Source organism: Bufo gargarizans, chromosome 2 (assembly GCF_014858855.1).
Source record: "Bufo gargarizans isolate SCDJY-AF-19 chromosome 2, ASM1485885v1, whole genome shotgun sequence".
In the NCBI taxonomy this organism is placed as follows: Eukaryota; Metazoa; Chordata; class Amphibia; order Anura; family Bufonidae; genus Bufo; species Bufo gargarizans.
The window spans coordinates 678437244-678458434 of NC_058081.1; the positions used below are offsets into that span (position 1 = coordinate 678437244).

The window sequence follows — 21191 nt, forward strand, 5'->3', positions numbered from 1 at the left end:
TTTCTTATGTGTTCACATGAGCAAAAACATAGATTTTTCATGTAACTACATGAATCTCATCCCTGGGCAGGGTTCTTGGAAATACCTAGATGTGGAGAGGCATGTTCCTCTTTTATTTTTCAGGTTCCCTCTCCAGCTGTGAGAAGTTCCCTCCAGGGTCTTTGTCATGGGTTTCTAAAAAACAGATTACAGCTTGGCACGAGGAAGGAAATTACACTTCTGCTTTTCCTGTTATTTCTGACAAATTGAAGCCTACATCCCTCCCTCACACAGCACACACGCCTCATACGTACCATAGCTTTTTATTATCCCTCAGGTACTGCTCATATTTGCTGTGTGAAGCTCAACCTGCAGCTTTTCTACACCAGCCCTCAGGGTCCACCTGCCGTCATGATTTGAGAATATCCCACAGAATGATTACCTGGGGTAAGTCCAGATGCATTGACAATAATTACCTGCGGAATACTAAGGAAATCCGGAAAACATTGTACTACACTGGCGCCTTTATCCTCTATGCTCTATCGCTGACGCTGCGGGCATTGTTGTGGTTCCGCACAACAATGCCCCACACTCCCTATAATACCATAAGCAGAGGTAAAACGTGCATTCGCTGCATCAATCCAAATATATATATATGCGTACCTGTTTGAACTGCGCGTACCGATCCTCTTTTGTATGCCGGTACTTGTATATTAGAGTGGGATAGGGAGCACTATATGTTTTGTTGAAAATGAGCTTTTCCCGGCCGGTGGCACTGCTCGAAGTTAGACTCGCAGGTTCGCGCTCTAATCCGAGAGCTACGTGACGTCACTGAACTTACTGGTATCTGGGAGTGTCAAAAAGCTCCAACGCTTTTCGGATAATCGTTATCCTTCGCCAGGGATGTAGACAGTTTCTTCTAGTATTCCTTATATAGGGTTCTCCTCCCCTCCAATTTTTAACCCTTCGTTCTCTGTCATGCTTTTCTCCTTCATTCAAATGCAAATAATTCCATCTCCATGAGTTTAACCCTAATGGTGCTAATGTATTCATATTAAAAATCTAACGTGTCTCCACTTTAGACATTTTTTTTTTTATAAAGTCTCCTCCTCTTTTAGCTCCCTTTAACTATTTCTATTCCACTAAATTGAGTTCCCTCACTTAAACCTCCACGTGTCTCCTTATAATGTCGGGATAAGGGATGGCCATCGTATTTTCTATGAATATTATAAATACGTCCCCCCCCCACTCTCTTATTTAATGTCCTTTTTGTACATCCTATATATATCTTATTACGTGGACAAGGTAATGAGTAAATAACACCTCGACTATTACATGTGATATAGTCTCTATCATGCACAAATGAGCCATCTGTATTTTTTACTTGTGTATTTGTTCCAGATTTGTTTTTAACCTTTTGCATACCCCACATGTTCCACATGGAAAAAAACCTTTTAATGGTTGCTTTATTTTTGGATTATTCACCTGTATATTTATGCATTTATTTGTTGGTGCCACCATATTCCCCACATTTCTAGCCTTCCTATATATACATTTGGGGAACCTGGGGATATAATCACCTACTATTTTATCCTCTTTCAAAATGTCCCAATGTTTTTTTAGTCTGACAGTTATATTGTGTAATAATAGGCGGTATTTCAAATTGTTCCCCATCATTCTTCTCTTCATTTTCATTCTCACATCTCTTGTTCTTAATTAATTCCTGTCTTTCTAATTCAGCTATTATTGTTTTTTGTTCTATTAACCTATTCCTACTGTAACCTTTTGATTTAAATTTATGTTGTAGTTCCTCTGCTTCTTTCTCATAATCCTCTCTTTTTGTACAGTTTCTTTTTATTCGCATAAATTGGCTCTTAGGTATATTTTTCCAGCCACTGGGGGAGATGACAACTATCTTGTGAAATAAAACTATTCACATCTGTGGGTTTATTATATGTCCTTGTACATATTTTATCCTTCTATATATGAATAGTTAAGTCTAAAAAATGAATCTCCCTTTTACTAAACGTTTTTGTAAATTCTGCTTTCCCTCCCCCCAAATAAAAACCACATCGTCTTTAAAACATTTCCAGAGGACGAGATTTGCGCTGAGCTCGCCATTGGGGTGGATCACTTCATGTTCCCACCGCCCCACATATAAAATTGCAAACCCTGGTGAGAATCTCGTTCCCATCGCAGTACCCCACTGCTGAAGGTAAAAAGTATCCTCAAAAATAAAATAAAATTCTTTAAAATAGACATTATGCGCTCCCCTATGAAATTGATTTGCTCTCTAGGTAGTTCTCCCTGTTTTTCTAAAAAGAATTTTGCAGCTTCATATCCTTTCTCATTGTCTATTATAGTATAAAGTGATTTTACATCAAGTGTACCGATAATATAATGTGATCTCCATTCTATTTCATTTAATATCTGTAAAATGTGCTTAGTGTCTTTCAAATAGGTCAGTAACATCTGGGCACAAAGCTGTAAGTGGAAATCCACATACCTCGAGAAATTGTTGGTTAAACATTCAGTGCTGATACAATAAGTCCACCAGGCGGTTCCATTGTGCTTTAATGGATTTTAGCATTATGGTGGAAGGCCTCAATCCTCGGGAGTCTGACTTCTACAAATTCCGTCTCCTTTTTTATTTAATATACCTTGTTTTTTGCCCCTTTGTATTAATCCATTTACTTATTTTTTATATGTTTCTGTATAATGATGTTATTAATCTCTTGAATCGCCGTCACAGCTTCCCTCTCCACTTTTGATATATTGTGATCTTTTGGATTTTTGGGGACCTTTTACTTTCCGTATATATTTTACTATTAGGTTCATAAATGTGTTAAAAGACTGAGAGTACTCCTGTATCGGGTGATATCTAGACTTAAAGGGGTTCTCCGGGCTTAACCTTTTTTTTCCTTTAAAAATCTAACTTGTGGAGGAAAGATTAACGATCACATACTTACCTTCCACAGTGCAGTCGTTCCTTAGATCTGCTCTCGGTCACGTGGTCCCTCCAGATGGATTTTCTTGGCTTCTGGCTGAGGTCCGTCTTATTATCTTCCTGTCTTCGTTTCCTTTCTCCAGCATGAGACGGATCGTCACTAGTGACGTCACCGCCTCCTGCTGGAGACAGCGGCGTCCGGCAGTCTTCACAGCGAACTAGGCTGAATACTAGTGCGCATGTGCAGGACCGCCGGCCGCTCTCTGTATTGCACAGGCTTCTATGTGAAGCCTGTACGGACTCCTGCACAGCGCAATGTAAGCGCTGAGCAGGAGTGACAGCATAGCGATCAGCCACAGAGGCTGATCCCTATGCTGTGGATCTCACTGGGGGCACTGACTGGCACTTGGGGGGTAGGGCTGCCACTGTGGAATTGTGGATGGCAGTCTGGGGCAATTAGGATGTCACATGGGGAACTGGATTTCACTGGGGCCCAGTGGATGAAACATGTGGGCAATGGATGGCACAAGGGGGGTAATGGATGGCACAATGGGGGAACTGGACGGCACAAGGGAGGCAATTGATGGCAAAAAAGGTGGAACTGCATGGCATAGTGGGGGTAATGATTGGTACTAGGGGCACTGGCTGACAAATAGGGGGCATTGGATGGCACTAGGGACATAGTGGATATCACTGTTATGGATGCACTGTGGACGTCACTGTTATGGGGGCAATGTGGACGTCACTAATATGGGGGCACTGTGGACATCACTGTTATGAGGTCACTGTGGACATCACTGTTGTGGATGTCACTGTTATGGATGCACTGTGGATGTCACTATTATGGTAGCAATGTGGATGTCACTGTTATTGGGGCACTGTGGACATCACTGTTATGAGGTCACTGTGGACATCACTGTTATGGATGCACTGTGGATGTCACTGTTATGGATGCACTGTGGATGTCACTGTTATGGTAGCAATGTGGATGTCATTGTTATGGGGGCACTGTGGATGTCACTGTTATGGGGGCACTGTGGACTTAACTGGATGTCACTGTTATGGGGACACTGTGGATGTCACTGTTATGGGAGCAATGTGGATGTCACTGTTATGGGGGCACTATGGACGTCACTGTTATGGGGGCACTGTGGATGTCACTGTTATGGGGACACTGTGGATGTCACTATTATGGGAGCAATGTGGGCGGGGTGTTAGGAGCACATAAAAATAATTTTGATTTCGGGACCGGACAACCTATTTAACGTTCAAGTCAGTATGATTATAGTTATTATTAAACTCCTCCTTCTTAATATCATTATCACCTCTTTATTTATTTATTTTTTGTAATTTTTTTTTTCTTCTAATATATGAAGAAAATATTTAGCATATTAATGCTAATCTCCTCCTGCATTTTCGTATACATATGAACGCCTCAAATTTATAAAAAAAAATTGTTGGCGCAAAATTCAAGCCTTTCTCTAGTATTTTTTCTTCCCCTTCCTTGAGTGTATATTTACTCAAATTATAAACCTTTTGTCCCAATTGTTTCATTGGTTCATTTGATGATAACTTCTTTTTGTTGAGTTTCCCTCCCCTACTTCCCTTTTTGTATTTCCTTTCCTTCTGGCCTGAAAAAAAATGCTGTTTTACTCTTTTTCTTACCACTACCTTCTTCTTATTCTCCTTGTCTCTTTGTTCATTAACCTCTTCACCCTCCATCTCTTTCTCTTCCTTTTTATCTATCTCTTTCTTTCTATTATTCTTTTCTCCTTTCATCATTATATTCGATGCTCTTTCTTGTACAACATTTTTCTTTTTCCTTATCATCATTAACATTTTTGGTGTATCATTTTGCGATCTCTGATGTTGTTGCTGGACTACATCCTCAATACTCTCCTCACTACAATCAGTTAACACATCAAATCGATTACTGTTTTGTACATTAAATTCATCTTTTCTTTTTGTTAGAATTTCTGGGGATAGTGGGGTTCTATAGTTTAGGTAGTTATCTTCTTCTTCTTCATTATGTATAGTAATAATGGATGAGATTTCTTACATATCATTATTCCAACTTTGTGAAAATTCATCTACTTTTTTAAATGAATTGGGGATTATGGACTCTTGATGCTCTACTGGATTTTAGGGGAGGGCATCACAATTAAATTTCCTAATTTTCTTCTCCCTTATTTCCTCTTCCTTTTGGTGTAACCTCTTTTTTATATTTTCTACTATCTGTTTTATACTCATATGGTCTTCCCATAGTCTTAATTTCTCAAATGTTACCATGATCTCTCTATTTGTTCTCATTAATCTTTCTCTTCTTTTATTATATAATAAATTTAGTTGCATTCCTTGAAAATTCATGAAACATACATTCCCATTCATTGGTTACACTATTTTTCCACTTTTAATCCTTTGGGTATTATATCCCATTCCAGATATTTCTCCAATGAGGTGATTTCCCATAGATCTTTCATTTCTACAATGAGTAACTGCTCTAAATCTTTCAACGTGTGTTTAATCTGTATAAGCTGTACACTATCATCTTTATTTAGGGATCCAGATTGTCTCTTATACAGTCCTGATCAAAAATTTAAGACCACTTGAAAAATGGCAAAAAATCATATTTTACATTGTTGGATTTTAACAAAGTTCCTAATAGAGATTCAACATGCAACAAGAAGAAATGAAAGTGAGACAAAATCATTTTTTGAGCATTCAATTAATTAAAAATAACGATTAAACTGAAACAGGCTGTTTTTCAGCTGATCAAAAGTTTAGGACCACATGCCTTTAAAAGGCCAAATCTGTGCAAAGCTGTGCATTCACTGTCATTTTCTGTCAGGTAGTCACACGTTGTGATGCCAAAGGCAAAAAAACTCTCCCTTTTTGAACGTGTTCGGGATGTTGAACTGCATAAGCAGGGTCTCTCACATCGCGCCATCGCTGCTGAGGTGAGACGCAGTAAGACAGTCATTTGGAATTTCTTAAATGATCCTGAGGGTTATAGAACAAAAAACTCAAGTGGAAGACCCAAAAAAATGTCACCAGCACTGAGCCGGAGGATCCAATTGGCTGTCCGTCAAGACACTAGACGATCCTCAACCCAAATTAAGGCCCTTACTGGTGCTGACTGCAGCCCCATAACCATCAGACCCTGAAGGGCTTCAAAAACAAAAAAAGTCTTCAAAGACCTCGTCTACCTGAATGCCACAGAACTGCTCGTTTGCACTTTGCAAGAGAGCACCAAACATGGAACATTCAAAGGTGGAAGAAAGTTTTATTCTTTGATGAGAAAAAATTTAACCTTGATGGTCCTGATGGTTTCCAACGTTACTGGCATGACAAGCAGATCCCACTTGAGATGTATTCTACGCGCCACAGTGGAGGGGGCGCCATAATGGTCTGGGGTGCTTTTTCTTTCAGTGGAACAATGGTGCTTCAGGAAGTGCAGGGGCGTCAAACGGTCACTGGCTATGTCCAGATGTTGCAGAGAGCATTCCTCATGACTGAGGGCCCTCGTCTGTGTGGTAACGACTGAGTTTTTCAACAGGACAACGCTACAGTACACAATGTCCGCAGAACAAGGGACTTCTTCCAGGAGAATGGCCCATCCTGCGTGTTCCCCTGATCTAAATTAAATTGAGAACCTTTGGGGATGGATGGCAAGGGAAGTTTACAAAAATGGACAACAGTTCCAGACAGTAGATGGCCTTCGTGCGGCCGTCTTCACCACTTGGAGAAATGTTCCCACTCACCTCATGGAAACACTTGCATCAAGCACGCCGAAACAAATTTTTGAAGTGATCAACAATAACGGCGGAGCTACTCATTACTGAGTTCATGTTTGTAAGTTGGATTTCTGTTTTGGGGGGGTTTAGTTTTTTTTTTTTAGAGGTGTGGTCCTAAACTTTTGATCAGCTGAAAAACAGCCTGTTTCAGTTTATTCGATGTTTTCATTAAATTGAATGCTCAAATTTTATTTGTCTCACTCCCATTTCTTGTTGCATGTTGAAGCTCTACTTGGAACCTTGTTAAGATCCAGCCAAGCTAAATATGATTTTTTGCCATTTTTCAAGTGGTCTTAAACTTTTGATCAGGACTGTATGACCAAAAGAACGTTTGTACTTTTTGGATACGTTCCTTTCTGTCCCACCATAATTATGACATATTTCTTAATTGTGAATTAATGGCTTTACTGTCGAGGGTATAGCTGCCGTAGTGTATTGCGATAATTGAAACAATGTACTTAAAAACTATATTACACTGGCGCTTTTATCCTCTATGCCCTATCACTGATGCTGCTGTACCGCAGCAGTACCACTGCTGCTGCAAAAAACTAATATCAATAATAAGAGGATTGGTACACGCAGTAAAGTGACAGCAAAGTTCAAACAAGTACATATATAGTACTTGTATATATATATTTGTATGGATGCTGTGAATGCACGTTTTACCTCTACTTATGGTATTGTTGGGAGTGTGGGGTATTGTCGCGCGGAACCAGATTATTGATATTAGTAATCCTGAAAACATGACAAGCTGGGGATTGTGAGGAAAGGAGTTGAGAAACACTGCTCTAGACTAATATATATCAAGTCAGTGCTCTACCAGTCCACAGCCAGATGAAACCCTGTCGCATGTTGGCTATATTGGTGCCTGAAAGATGACATTCTAATCCAGTGTGACAGAGTAGTTTAGGGGCAGTAATGGACTGAGGTACCGAGGGCCTACCAGTGGAACTAATTCTGTGTGCCAACCCGATAGCTAAACGGTAAAATTAACCGTTTTTTTTCAGGTCTTTTACACACCTGAACATTTTGTCAAACAGAAATGCTTTGTGCACTGCAATATATAATATTGATGGCCTATCTGCCAATCTTCTGGTATTTTCTCCCCTTCTTTCAAACATTCAGTCATAACCCCCCCCCCCCCCAAAAAAAAAACTGTCTCTAATCTCCCCTTTATCTCTAAACTCCAAGTCTACTCTTGCATGATCCATTATTCTCTGCTAACTCTCTCCTTGATCTATTACAATCTACATTCTACAGAAACTGCCCTCACCAAAGTGACTAATGACCTCCTGACAGATAAATGCAACGGAACTACTTTTTACTAATTCTTCTTGATCTCTCAGCAGCATTTGTCACTATAGATCACCATTTCCTCTTCACCATACTTCAATCTATTGGCCTTTAGGACACCATTCTCTCTTGGTTTTCTTCTATTTCCCCTCCTCTCCCTCTTGCTGTTGGGGTTCCTCAGGGTTCAGTCCTAGATCCTCTCCTGTTTTCTCTCTACACAGCCCCTATTGGACAGACTATGAACAGATTTGGTTTTTAGTGCCTCTTCTATGTCGATGACACCGTGACCCAGCTATACACTTCTTCACATGACATCAACCCAGCTGTACTACAGAACACCAGTGACGGCCTGTCCGCTGTCTCTAACATCATGTCCTCTCTATATCTGAAATGCATTCTTTCAAAAACTGAACTACTGTTTTTTTTCTCCATCTGCTAACCTATCTAAACCTGATATCTCCATCTCAGTGTAAGGCCCTACCATCACGCCTAGGCAGCCCACTGTCTCTGTGTTATATTTGGCACTGATCTTTCCTTTACAATCTATATTCAATCTCTTGCCTGCTCATACTATCTGCACCTCAAAAACATCTCTAGAATCCACCCTTTCCTTACTGTGGTAACAACAAAGACTATCATTGCTTTGACCCATTCCCATCTCAATTACTGTAACTCAGTACTAACTGGTCTCCCCTTCACCAGCCTCTCCCCTCTCTAATCTATTCAGGCTCATTTATCTGTCTAACCGCTACTCTGATGCTTCTAACCTGTGCCAATCATTGCACTGGTTACCCATAATGTACAGGACTCAATTTAAACTGGTCATTCTCACCCACAAAGCTCTCCACAGTGCTGCATCCCCTAACATCTCCTTTCTCACTTTTTACTAACATCCTACCCATGCTCTCTGTTCAGCCAATGATTTGGGACTAACACCCACCATAATCTGAACCTCTCACTCCTGTCTACAAAAGTTCTCTCCTGAGCTGCACCAGTTCTCTGGAATGCCCTACCCCAAGCAACTAGGTTAATTCATACATTGCCTTGCAAAAGTATTCACCCCCTTGACCTTTTTTGCATTTTGTTACATTACAGCCTTAAGTTCAATGTTTTGTTAATCTGAATTTTATGTGATGGATCAGAACACAATAGTCTAGTGAAATGATGTCCACCTGTGTGCAATCTAAGTGTCACATGATCTGTCATTACATATATACACCTTTTTTGAAAGGCCCCAGGGGCTGCAACACCTAAGCAAGAGGCGTCACTAACCAAACACTGCCATGAAGACCAAGGAACTCTCAAACAAGTAAGCGGCAATGTTGTTGAGAAATACAAGTCAGGGTTAGGTCATAAAAAATATCCAAATCTTTGATGATCCCGAGGAGCACCATCAAATCTATCATAACCAAATGGAAAGAACATGGCACAACAGCAAACCTGCCAAGAGATGGCCGCCCATCAAAACTCACGGACCGGGCAAGAAGGGCATAAATCAGAGAGGCAGCACAGAGACCTAAGGTAACCCTGGAGGAGCTGCAGAGTTCCACAGCAGAGACTGGAGTATCTGAACATAGGATGACAATAAGCCGTGCGCTCTATAGAGTTGGGCAGAGTGGCCAGACGAAAGCCATTACTATCAGCTAAAAACAAAAAGGCACGTTGTGAGTTTGTGAAAAGACATGTGGGAGACTCCCAAAATGTATGGAGGAAGGTGCTCTGGTCTGATGAGACTAAAATTTAGCTTTTTGGCCATCAAAGAAAAAGCTATGTCTGGCGCAAACCCAACAGATCACATTACCCAAAGAACACCATCCCCACAGTGAAACATGGTGGTGGCAGCATCATGCTGGGGGGATGTTTTTAGCAGCCGGGACTGGGAAACTGGTAGGAGTTGAGAGAAAGATAGATGGTGCTAAATACAGGGATATTCTTGAGCAAAACCTGTACCCCTCTGTGCGTGATTTGAGACTAGGACGGAGGTTCACCTTCCAGCAGGACGATGACCCCAAACACACTGCTAAAGCAACACTTGAGTGGTTTAAGGGGAAACATGTAAATGTGTTGGAATGGCCGAGTCAAAGCCCAGATCTCAATCCAATAGAAAATCTGTGGTCAGACTTAAAGATTGCTGTTCACAAGCGCAAACCATCCAACTTGAAGGAGCTGGAGCAGTTTTGCAAGGAGGAATGGGCAAAAATCCCAGTGGTAAGATGTGGCAAGCTCATAGAGACTTATACAAAGCGAGTTGGAGCTGTGATTGCCGCAAAAGGTGGCTCTGCAAAGTATTGACTATAGAGGGGTGAATAGTTATGGACATTGCCTGTTTCTGTTATTTTGTCCTATTTGTTGTTTGCTTCACAATAAAAAAATTATCTTCAAAGTTGTGGGCATGTTCTGTAAATTAAATGATGCAAATCCTCAAACAATCCATGTTAATTCGAGGTTGTGAGGCACCAAAATACGAAAGAAGTAAAGGGGGTGAATACTTTAGCAAGGCACTGTAACATCCTCAGTTTTAGGTTCTCCCTAAAAACACATCTTTTTAGGTTAGCCTAATACATCTCTTGATCTAAGTCTCCAACATTCACTGCCCTGCCATTCCTTCAGCATCATTCTTCTGAACCTAATCCATCATCAAAAATAGACAACCCATGCACTCAGAAGTAATGTTGAGCGAACCTGAAGTGAAAAGTTCGGGTCCTTCCCGAACTTTGCGAGTTTGGGTACCCAGACCCGAACCCGAACTTTGCACCAAAAGTTTGGGTTCGAGTTCAGTGTTCAGGCATTTAATAAAGCTTGTTGAAAGGCTGCAGGGCAGCCAATCAACAAGCTTTTAAGCTGTGGGCACTTAGAAGCCATCACAACCATGTCTAGTAATGGCATGGCTGTTATTGGCCTGTGCATCATGTGACCCAGCCGCTATACAAGCTGGATCATGTGTAGCACTGCCGATCGGCTCTGAGAAGTGCAGGGACAGGAAGTAGGCAGCTGAAGGGAGAGTGTTAGGGAGAGTGTTAGGAATTTCATATGGCTATTTATTCTGTGGGTGATCTATAGTGATTTTATTCTTGGGTGCTATACTCAAGCTTTGCACCCCTGACACAGAAATATAATAATTTATCTGGCTGTAAATTCAGTGGGTGCATTGCACCATCTTTGCACCCCTAACACAAAAATATAATAGTTATAATAGTTATTTCAGTGGGTGACATATTTTTTTGTGTGATGTACACTTGCACTGCATCCGTGACAGGGAAATTAATATAGTTAATTCATCTGTTAGTTCGTGGGTGACATATACCCCTTTTGTGTGTGAGGTACACCTGCACTGCATAAGTGACAGGGAAATTAATATAGTTATTCTGTCTGTTAGTTCGGTAGGTGACCTCAAAGAATGAGGAGAGCATCAAATAAGGGAGGTGGCCCTGGTCGTGGTGCTGCTGGTGTTGGTGGAGCTCCTGTTGCAGGGAGAGGATGTGGTCGATCTGTGCCAGCTACACGCCCAAATGAAACACCTTCCTCAGGTGCATGTAAGCACCAGAACGTTCAATGTTATTTTGTAGGCCGAAACACCGGTGTACGAATGGTGAGGCCAGATCAAGTAGAGGCGGTAGTAGATTGGGTGGCTAACAGTGTCTCCAGTTCCTTTACATTGTCTCCCACTGTGTCCCCTGCTGAAATTTCAGAGTTGGCACCTGAAGCACATGGGCATCTGTCTTTCACCTCACCCCCTTGCAAATCAATCAAGCAATCTGAGCCCCAAGTCATGCAGCAATCTCTTATGCTTTATGATGACTCTGCTGGCAGGGTTTCCATAGGCCATCCACCTAGCCCTGCCCCAGAAGTGGAAGAGATTAAGTGCACTGATGCCCAACCACTTATGTTTCAGAATGTGGACATGGGCCGACCACCGCAGCACATCTCTGATAATTACGAAGCCAACTGCTGCAGCTTTCTGCAGTGTGCAGACCGGCAAGGAGGGAAGGGGTGAAGAGTGGGTGGAAGATGATGTGGAGGATGATGAGGTCCTAGACCCCACATGGAATCAAGGTCATGCGAGTGATGTGTGCACTGTGAAGGAAGAGGTGGTGGTCACACAGCGCCAGCCACACAGCAAAAGAGGCAGCAGGGTGCAAAAGTAGAGTGGCTGTCCCCCTAGCCAGTACGCCTACTACTGCCCACCCCACCCAGGGACTGAGCACACCAAAGCCAGCTCCAAGGAGTTCCCTGGCGTGACAGTTGTTCAGACAATGTGCTGACGACAAGAAGCAAGTGGTTTACACGCTGTGCAATCGGAGCCTGAAGCGAGTCATAAATGTTCTAAACCTAAGCACCACCTGCATGACCAGGCATCTAAATGCAAAGCACGAGTTGCAGTGGAGTACACACCTCAAAAGCCACGAAAGATCTCAGGCTCCTTCTGCTCCCTCTTCTGCTGTAGTCTCGGCCTCGTCCTCCCCCTCTGGAGTGACAGTGGCAAACAGAGGATGTGGCAGCAACACCATCAACAAGCATCTCCACACTGTCCCATGGGAGCGTACAGCTGTCCATCCCCCAAACACTGGAGTGAAAGAGGAAGTACCCCCCTATCCACCAGCGATCCCTGGCCCTGAATGCCAGCATTTTAAATTTTCTGGCCTTTGAAATGCTGTCATTCCATCTGGTGGAGACGGAGACTTTTAAAAACCTTATGGCGGTGGCTGTCCCACAGTACGTGGTTCCAAGCCGCCACTACTTTTCCAGGGGAGCCATCCCTGCCCTGCACAACCAAGTGGGGGACAAAATCAGTTGAGCACTGCGCAACTCCATCTGTGGCACAGTCCACATAACCACGAATATGTGGACCAGTAAGCAAGGGCAGGGACGTTATATCTCCCTAACGGCACACTGGGTAAATGCAGTGGCATCTGGGCCTGAGGCGGATAGCAGTTTGGCGCATGTCCTTCTGCCACCGATGATTGCAGGACGTTTCTCGTTGCCTCCTACTCCGCTTCCTCCTCTACCGCCTCATCATCTGGTCAGCCTTACACCTGCACCACCAACTTTAGCACAGCCAGGGGTCAACGACAGCAGGCAGTTTTTAAACTTATTTGTTTGGGGGAAACAACCCACACCGTGCAGATGCTGTGGACAGGCATGGAACAATAGACCGATGAGTGGTTGGTGCCAGTGAGCCTCAAGCCCATCCTGGTGGTGTGCAGCTCTGGGCCTAGCCTGTTTGATGCACATCCCCTCCCTGGTGCATGTGCTGAATTTGGTGATGCAGAAGTTCCTGAAAAATCACCCCGATATGTCAGAGCTGCTGCAGAAAGTGTGGGCCGTCTGTGCACGCTCTCGGCGTTCTCACACTGTCTGACCTGCAGCATAACTTCGGCCTTCCCGCTCACCACCTCATATGCGATGTACCCACAAGGTGTAACTCCACCCTGCACATGCTGACAGTGGAGTTTCAGCTGCAGCATGCACAGGTGACTTGCTCTGTGGAACAGCACCACTTCACCACTAACGAGTGGGCCTCCATGCAGGACGTGTGTGCCGTGTTGCACTGTTTCGAGTACTCCACCAACATGGCCAGTGCCGACGAAGCAGTCCTCAGCGTTATTATACCACTTCTATGTCTCCTTGAAAAAATGCTTTGGGCGATGATGGAAGAGGATGTGGCACAGGAGGAAGAGGGATCATTTCCACGGTTAACTGGCCAGTTATTCACAAGTGACTCGCCGGGTGGGTTCCTGCACCAACAGAGGCCAGGTACACAACTTTCCAGCCAGGTCACAGTTTAGGAGGATGAGGAGGAGGAATCGTGTTCACAGCAGGGTAGCACCCAAAGCAGCTCATGCGCATCAATGCAGCGTGGCTGGGGGGATACAGAGGACACAGGCGATACACCCCCCACAGAGGATAGCTTGTAGTTGCCTCTGGGCCGCCTGGCACACATGAACGAGTACATGCTGCAGTGCCTGCGCAACGACCGCCGAGTTGCCCACATTCTAACCAGTGCTGATTACTAGGTGGCCACCCTGCTGTATCCACGCTACAAGGACAACGTGCCATCCTTAATTATGTCACTGGAGCGTGATCGGAAGATGCGCAGGTACAAGCGCATGCTAGTAGGCGCTGCTGATGGCATTTCCACCTGACAGCGGGGGCTCAGAGGAAGCGCAAAGCGAAGGCAGAGGAGGAGGGTTAGCATAGCCGAAATGTGGAAAACATTTGGCAGCACGCCACAACAACCAGCACCACCAGCTGGAGTTGCTGGCCTGCCCTGCGGCCAGTGTATTGTCCGAACGTGTGTTTCACAGACAGCAGTCTGTCCACAGCCAACATGGACAAGCCCACGTTCTTTAAAATGAACCAGGCATGGATCCCACAGGACTTGTCCGTACCTTGTGCTGAATAGTCAAGTATACCGGCTGCACCCAGCCATTGTTATATTCCTCTTTGCATTCTCTTTTCCATTTCCCAATGTTTTGGGGCCTTCCTGAATTTATAAAAAAATAAATAAGTAAAGGGGGGGGGGGAAACAAAAACAGTCTTAGCTATCTCCTACTCCCCCACCACCACTTCCACCTACACTGCCACGTCTACCGCCTCCTCAACCTCCTACTCCACTTTGACCTCTGCCTCCTAGTTCAAGATTATTATTTTTTAATTTTTTTATATTCTATGTTATTTTAAGTCATTTCCCTATCCACATTTGTTTGCAGGGCAATTGTCCTGCTCTGACCCCCATTTTGTTTCCTTTTGCCCTTACTATGACTATTTTAGTGCACCAAGGTTTGGGTTCAATGGGTCAATGGGGTTTGGGTTTGGGTTCGGGTTCGTGTTCGGGTCCTGAATTTGAACCCGAACATCCACGGGTCTGCTCATCCCTACTCAGAAGCACTACAAATATTGGGTGTTGATGGCTTATGTAGCCCTCATATCCACTACCCTATTGTGTTAGAGATGGCCAGACCACTGTACAAATAAAGCCTTATTACCTTCTATGTCACCCCTATCTGCTCATAGATTGTGGGCTCTTGTGATGAGGGTCCTCATTCTTGTTGTTGTAATCATTGACTTGTTTGTTAGGGTATATTCACACTTGCGTTGCTGGATCCGGCAATCTGTATGCAAACGGAAACCATTTGTAGACGGATCTGGATGCGGATGCGGATGCATTGCAATACCATCCCGTTTTTCCGGATTTAATTTTCAACATTTTTTTAAAGGTCTGCGAATGCGCAGACCGGAAGACCAGATCCATCAATGCGGCAATTTTAATGCCGGATCCGGCACTAATACATTCCAATGGGAAAAAAAATGCTGGGTCCGGCATTCCGGCAAGTGTTCAGGATTTTTGGCCGGAGAGAAAAATGCAGCATGCCGCAGTTTTTTCGCCGTCCAAATACCATAAAAGGACTGAACTCAAGACATCCTGATGCATCCTGAACGGATTGCTTTCCATTCAGAATGCATTAGGATAAAACTAGGACGGAACTCAATATCGGAAAACTTTGATGCAAGTGTGAAAGTACCCTTACTATGTTATTTCTGGCTCTGTTTGTACCTGAACCCCCTTATTGTAAAGCGCTGTGGAATATATTGGCACTATATAAAGAAAGATTATTATTATTATTAATATTGTTTTTTGATTGTTCTTATTTAGTAGGTTTAGTAGTTACTTGGAGTCTTTTTAAAGGGCCCGTTTACATTGCCCCGTGCATAGGGCAGTGACCGGGAGGAAAATGTTTGTTATAGATCACTGCCCTACTGAGGTGCAGTAGAGATGGATTTACATGCAACAATCATCTCTCTTGTATGGGGATGAAGAAATGCTACTGTGATCATCCTTCCCTATGCAGACTCATTTCTTGTGGCCAGCACATTACTGCTGCCAACAATGATTTTAGGTGCCACATGAAAGATGCATTCAACCAATGAATGAGCATTTGCTCAATTGTCAGGTGACCTTTGGCATCTTTATACAGGGCAATTACCAGGAACGAGTGTTCCTCTAAAATCTCCCTCCTGATAATCGCCCGGATCAAAGGTGTGCAAAGGGTCCTTAACTCGACTGTGATATCACGTCACAAAGACCATTGAAAAATTCAAGTAGGAGTTTCTTGCACTGTTTAGTAAACTATTGTCAGGATACAAATTGTTACATTTGTATTTTATCTGCAGATATATTCTGGTATAATTTGGTCAGGGACATATGTTTTTTGGTTAGATAAATGAAACTTATTAATGTGGCCTAATGTGGACCAAAAATTTACCTCCTTTATAGCAAGGTTTTAACCTTATTTTTTGAATTTTTACTTTTAGGTTTAACTTTTTCTATCATTCATTCTTAATTTCCGACAAAAAATATTTTTGATGTTTCTTTAAATTTAGATTTCATTTCATAATTGTGCTAAACCGCATATTTAGAAGATGTTACTTTATTTTACTTGATTTTGTTTCTTTTTATAAGCTGGTATTCAGTGATGTATGCTGATGGGATCAGGTTGGTCCTGTACTTATACATCAGGTGAGGATATATCAGAACTGGTCTATATACGTTTTTCTTGACTCTTATGCATTGCCTGTTTCTAGACCTGAGATCTTGGATAAAGACAGCATTAGTATCCGGTATTAAATTGTATTGTGCCTATTTCGCTATACATCAGAATCAGGTGAGTGATCACATTACATGCTCTTGATCATACTTCTTTCACACAACCATTGCATTGCCAAGACCCCCTGAGGCTAAACTGAACCAAGGCAGAGCAGAACAGTTTTGTATGTTTTTATGGATTTTTTTAAATGACCAGAACTTTTTATAGGAATGGTTTTATAGTATAGCTAGGGGCCCAGAGCCATGATGACAATTGTTGCGTTATACAGTATATCTTATAACAGTGGTCTCAGCCCATCACTCAATACTTACCTGGGGAAACTGGTCCAATATTCAGCATCCGGCAACACAATGAGGATAGGGGGTAAGTGCCTGATTGTGGGGTTTCAACTGATGGAACCCCAACTAATCACAAGAAAAAACATCCTATTTTCCCCATATGAGTGTAGTCAGGTGTGCATGCTGCTGCTTTATTCATCTGTAAGGGATAGCTGGCAATGCTATACAGAAGCTTTGAGCAACAATGCACCTGCTCAACAAGCCATCCGTTAGACCCTCACCAAACAGACACTCCCAGTGGGTATATATTATGTTTAAATCTTGTCCCAACCCCTTTAAGTCAATTTTAATTCCCCTGCTTTGCTTGGGTAATAATAGGTTCATGAGTTGTTCCTCAATAAAAATGAAAAAAATATAAACTTTTAAGCCTAGGTTTGATTAGTGATTTCAAACACAGAACAGGTGCAGATCTTTCCATTATAACTTATTTCTGTGTAGCCCTCACTTCTGGTTTTGGCTCACAATCACTGATAAAAATCATTGACAAAATCTGTGAAGTGTGAACTAGGCCTTACCCAATTTAATTTAGGTATGGGAAGCTGCCTTAGTGCAACTGTAGGATGTTCTCCCACCAAACATAGACCTCCCGTTGGTCCTATATTACTATTTTATTTTATTTTTTCTAAAGAAAGGGACTGTCTAGTTTGCAAAAGAAAAAAAAAATGATTGCACATCCGCTAAGACATGCTAATTTTGGTGGTTCCTACTATCATGGGATCATACTCCTGAGGGTCTCTGTAATGAGTTGTTACAAGTTGCAAGAATTAAATATTGAGGCTACATCATTATATTGTCACAAGAAGTCTTTGGCATGGTCTTCTTTATAATAAGAACAATACTATTTTTGGATTTGATAATCCTTCCATCTTGCTTCACATTAACACATTATAACTCTTCTTCCAGGCTTCAGGTACACACAAACTTGAATTACTTCTGCAGTAATGGCAAACAAACATTCTGGAAGAAGGTTTTATACCATGTATCATGGGACATCGGTAAATGCAGCCTACAGTATCATCAACAATGGATTTCAAGTCTCATTGAATGGGATGTTGGGGAGAGGAGTCTATATTAGTAAAGATGTGAGGAAGGCTTCAAAATATCCAGGAGGTCAGGTAGATAAAGTGGTTTTGAAACTTAGTGTAAGGGTGGGAAAGGTTAAGAAAATTGACCGTCAAGACCACCCACTGCGGCTCACCTGGCACGATCATGGATATGACTCTGCTTGGGTGCCTCCAGGATGTGGCATGGTGCCTAGTGGCCAGGAAGAAGACTGTGTTTATGACCCTTGGAGGATCAAAGTGACTGATGTTGTGAGGGGTCCTCCTGAACACGTCCATTCTTTAAAAGATTTAATTGCCAGAAAACAATGACATGAAGAACTTTCAAGAGCTTGAATGTGTGTTTATAACATTTTTTAACATTTACGTAAAAGTTTAACATCCAACTGGAACTGCATTTTACACTGTGTGATGTTATCATCATGTTCCAAGAGTTGCACATCCTTCACAACTCAAGCTGATCTTCATTAACCTCTTGTGACCTCAGGATTTGGTTTGCTTGCATTATAGAATGATCTACCCCTTAAAATATCTAAATGCAATAAAACATGTAAGGGGTCATTTACCAAAGCTGTACACTGGGTCTTTGTGGTAAAAGTCTAAAAATTCAGGGCAAAAGGTATTTTGAGCAAACACTTTTTGAGTTTTCCACCACTTTCTCCTTTAAGTGGGTGGAACTTATCAGAAGGGGCAGGGCTATGAAGCCTGATATATTTACTATAGATTTATGTCAGAAAATTTAAACTGAATTGTACTCCAGCTCCTGGAGTCTTTTTTTTTTCTAGTTTCTGATCCACGGAGTGCGACTGTTAATAAATGGTTGGATCTTCCTCCATCTAAGCTTTTACAAAGATTGTATGTGATTGCATGTGAAATGTCAGCCTTTAGTAAATGACCCCCATAGTATTTCCATTTCCATGTTTGAACATGCTGGAGAACAGCAAGTTAAAGACCTCTGGCTTAAGGCAACAGGTCAGGACAATAACATACAGATGTGTCCTTCCTTACCTTCCTCTTGGCTCAGTATATCCTGGGATGTGTGGCACAAGAGGATGTGCTTTTAATAAATACTTGATTTTATGAGACTGTCACAAGATGTCTTTTACTTTCAGCTGCTATCACTCCTGACATAATATCTAAAGGGTATGTCTCCCGATATACAGGGTGGGCCATTTATATGGATACACCTTAATAAAAATGGGAATGGTTGGTGATATTAACTTTCTGTTTGTGGCACATTAGTATATGTGAGGGGGGAAACTTTTCAAGATGGGTGGTGACCATAGCGGCCATTTTGAATCCAAGAAGGTAATGTGACACATCAAACTTATTGGGAATTTCACAAGAAAAACAATGGTGTGCTTGGTTTTAACGTAACTTTATTCTTTCATGAGTTATTTACAAGTTTCTGACCACTTATAAAATGTGTTCAATGTGCTGCCCATTGTGTTGGATTGTCAATGCAACCCTCTTCTCCCACTCTTCACACACTGATGATGTGTTTCCCTCTTTATTCACTGAAGCTGGCACGTTCCCTGAGTTTTTCCAGCAAGATGGTGCACCACCACATTATGGGTGTCAGGTCCGAGCATTCTTAGATGAACAGTTTCCTGGAAAGTGGATTGGTCGTCGTGGGCCAGTTGAATGGCCCCCAAGGTCTCCCGATCTGATCCCCTTAGACTTTTATCTTTGGGGTCATCTGAAGGCAATTGTCTATGCTGTGAAGATACGAGATGTGCAGCACCTGAAACTACGGATACTGGTAGCCTGTGCTAGCATTTCTCCTGCGGTGTTGCTCTTAGTGTGTGAAGAGTGGGAGAAGAGGGTTGAATTGACAATCCAACACAATGGACAGCACATTGAACACATTTTATAAGTGGTCAGAAACTTGTAAATAACTCATGAAAGAATAAAGTTACATTAAAACCAAGCACACCATTGTTTTTCTTGTAAAATTCCCAATCACATGACCCATGACAAAAGTTTAATTAAAAATGGCCGACTTCAAAATGGCCGCCATGGTGACCACCCATCTTGAAAAGTGTCCCCCCTCACATATACTAATGTGCCACAAACAGGAAGTTAATATCACCAACCATTCCCATTTTATTAAGGTGTATCCATATAAATGGCCCACCCTGTAGAAAAGATTGCCTAATAGTGTTGATCATGCTGACAGAGGCTCTTTAAAACCAGTTAATGATGCATATTTTTTTATTGTAATCTGTTTTTATTTTCTGATATTTTTTTAAAAAAAAATTCTGTACATGACTATGGGGGCAGGATTTCATTAAATTTATAGTGACAATAACCAAAAAATATTTAAAAAATGTATACGATAACATGATTTCAACCATAAACATTTTACTTTCCATACTGCTGTACAGAGGAAGTGACAAGATGGCACATATTTTTTCCTACAAAAGAAAGTTAGGCGTGCAAAAAAAAGCCAACCAAAAATGTTAGGTGCTAAAACACAGTGCATGGGCAAAAATGCTACAAAAACAGTGGTCAAGTGTTATTTTGAGGTTTTATCTTTTTGCCAAAAAAATGTCCAGCACAAAACTGTATGTGAAGGAACTCTTAGATATGTTAATACAGATACAAGACCAACGCTGGCCCGCATGCCTGGACTACAATGAGTATGTGCAATACATATTGCGGCAAATTTGGGGGCCAACAACTTGAAAAATATATGAGTACCAGATCCTACAACAAAACAAAGACCTAGAAAAATTGAAGCTCACAGGTACCAATACAAAAGATATACTTTATTGAATTACATGAATACATGCATAAAAGACGTTGTGATTAAAAGGGTAGAAGCAAGAAAACCACCATCCCTCTCTTAGATCTCAATAGGTCTAATCCAGATTTTTTAAATGTCCATTATTAGGGAGTATAAGGTCAATGTCTGGACCACAGCATGTAAACCCTAAAACTGCTACCAGCTTTCCAAAACCACTCCAGGTGGTAGAAAGTTAAGGGCCCAAGCACAGACAGATACTGTAGATATTTAGATTATTCCTTAATATTAGGGAGCTTTTAGGCATGTATTAGGCTCCAGTCCTACTTTGACCATGCACCTTTATTGCTATTCTTTCTCCAAACTTTTTGCCCACTGATTAAGGTTCAGACACCAGCAGAAACATACCATGGCTCCATATCTGAGT

General features: G+C 42.1%; 1 protein-coding gene across 1 annotated transcript in view; it reads left to right on the forward strand.

Annotated features, from left to right (window-relative positions):
• Positions 1-265: 265 nt before the first annotated feature.
• The window catches only part of LOC122926289, a 138015-nt gene continuing 117089 nt past the window's right edge, over positions 266-21191 (forward strand). The window contains exons 1-2 of the mRNA XM_044277662.1: positions 266-426; positions 16475-18277. Of these exons, the coding sequence (XP_044133597.1) occupies positions 17899-18277 (379 nt within the window). The 5' untranslated portion in view covers positions 266-426; positions 16475-17898. The remainder of the gene's footprint in view (positions 427-16474; positions 18278-21191) is intronic.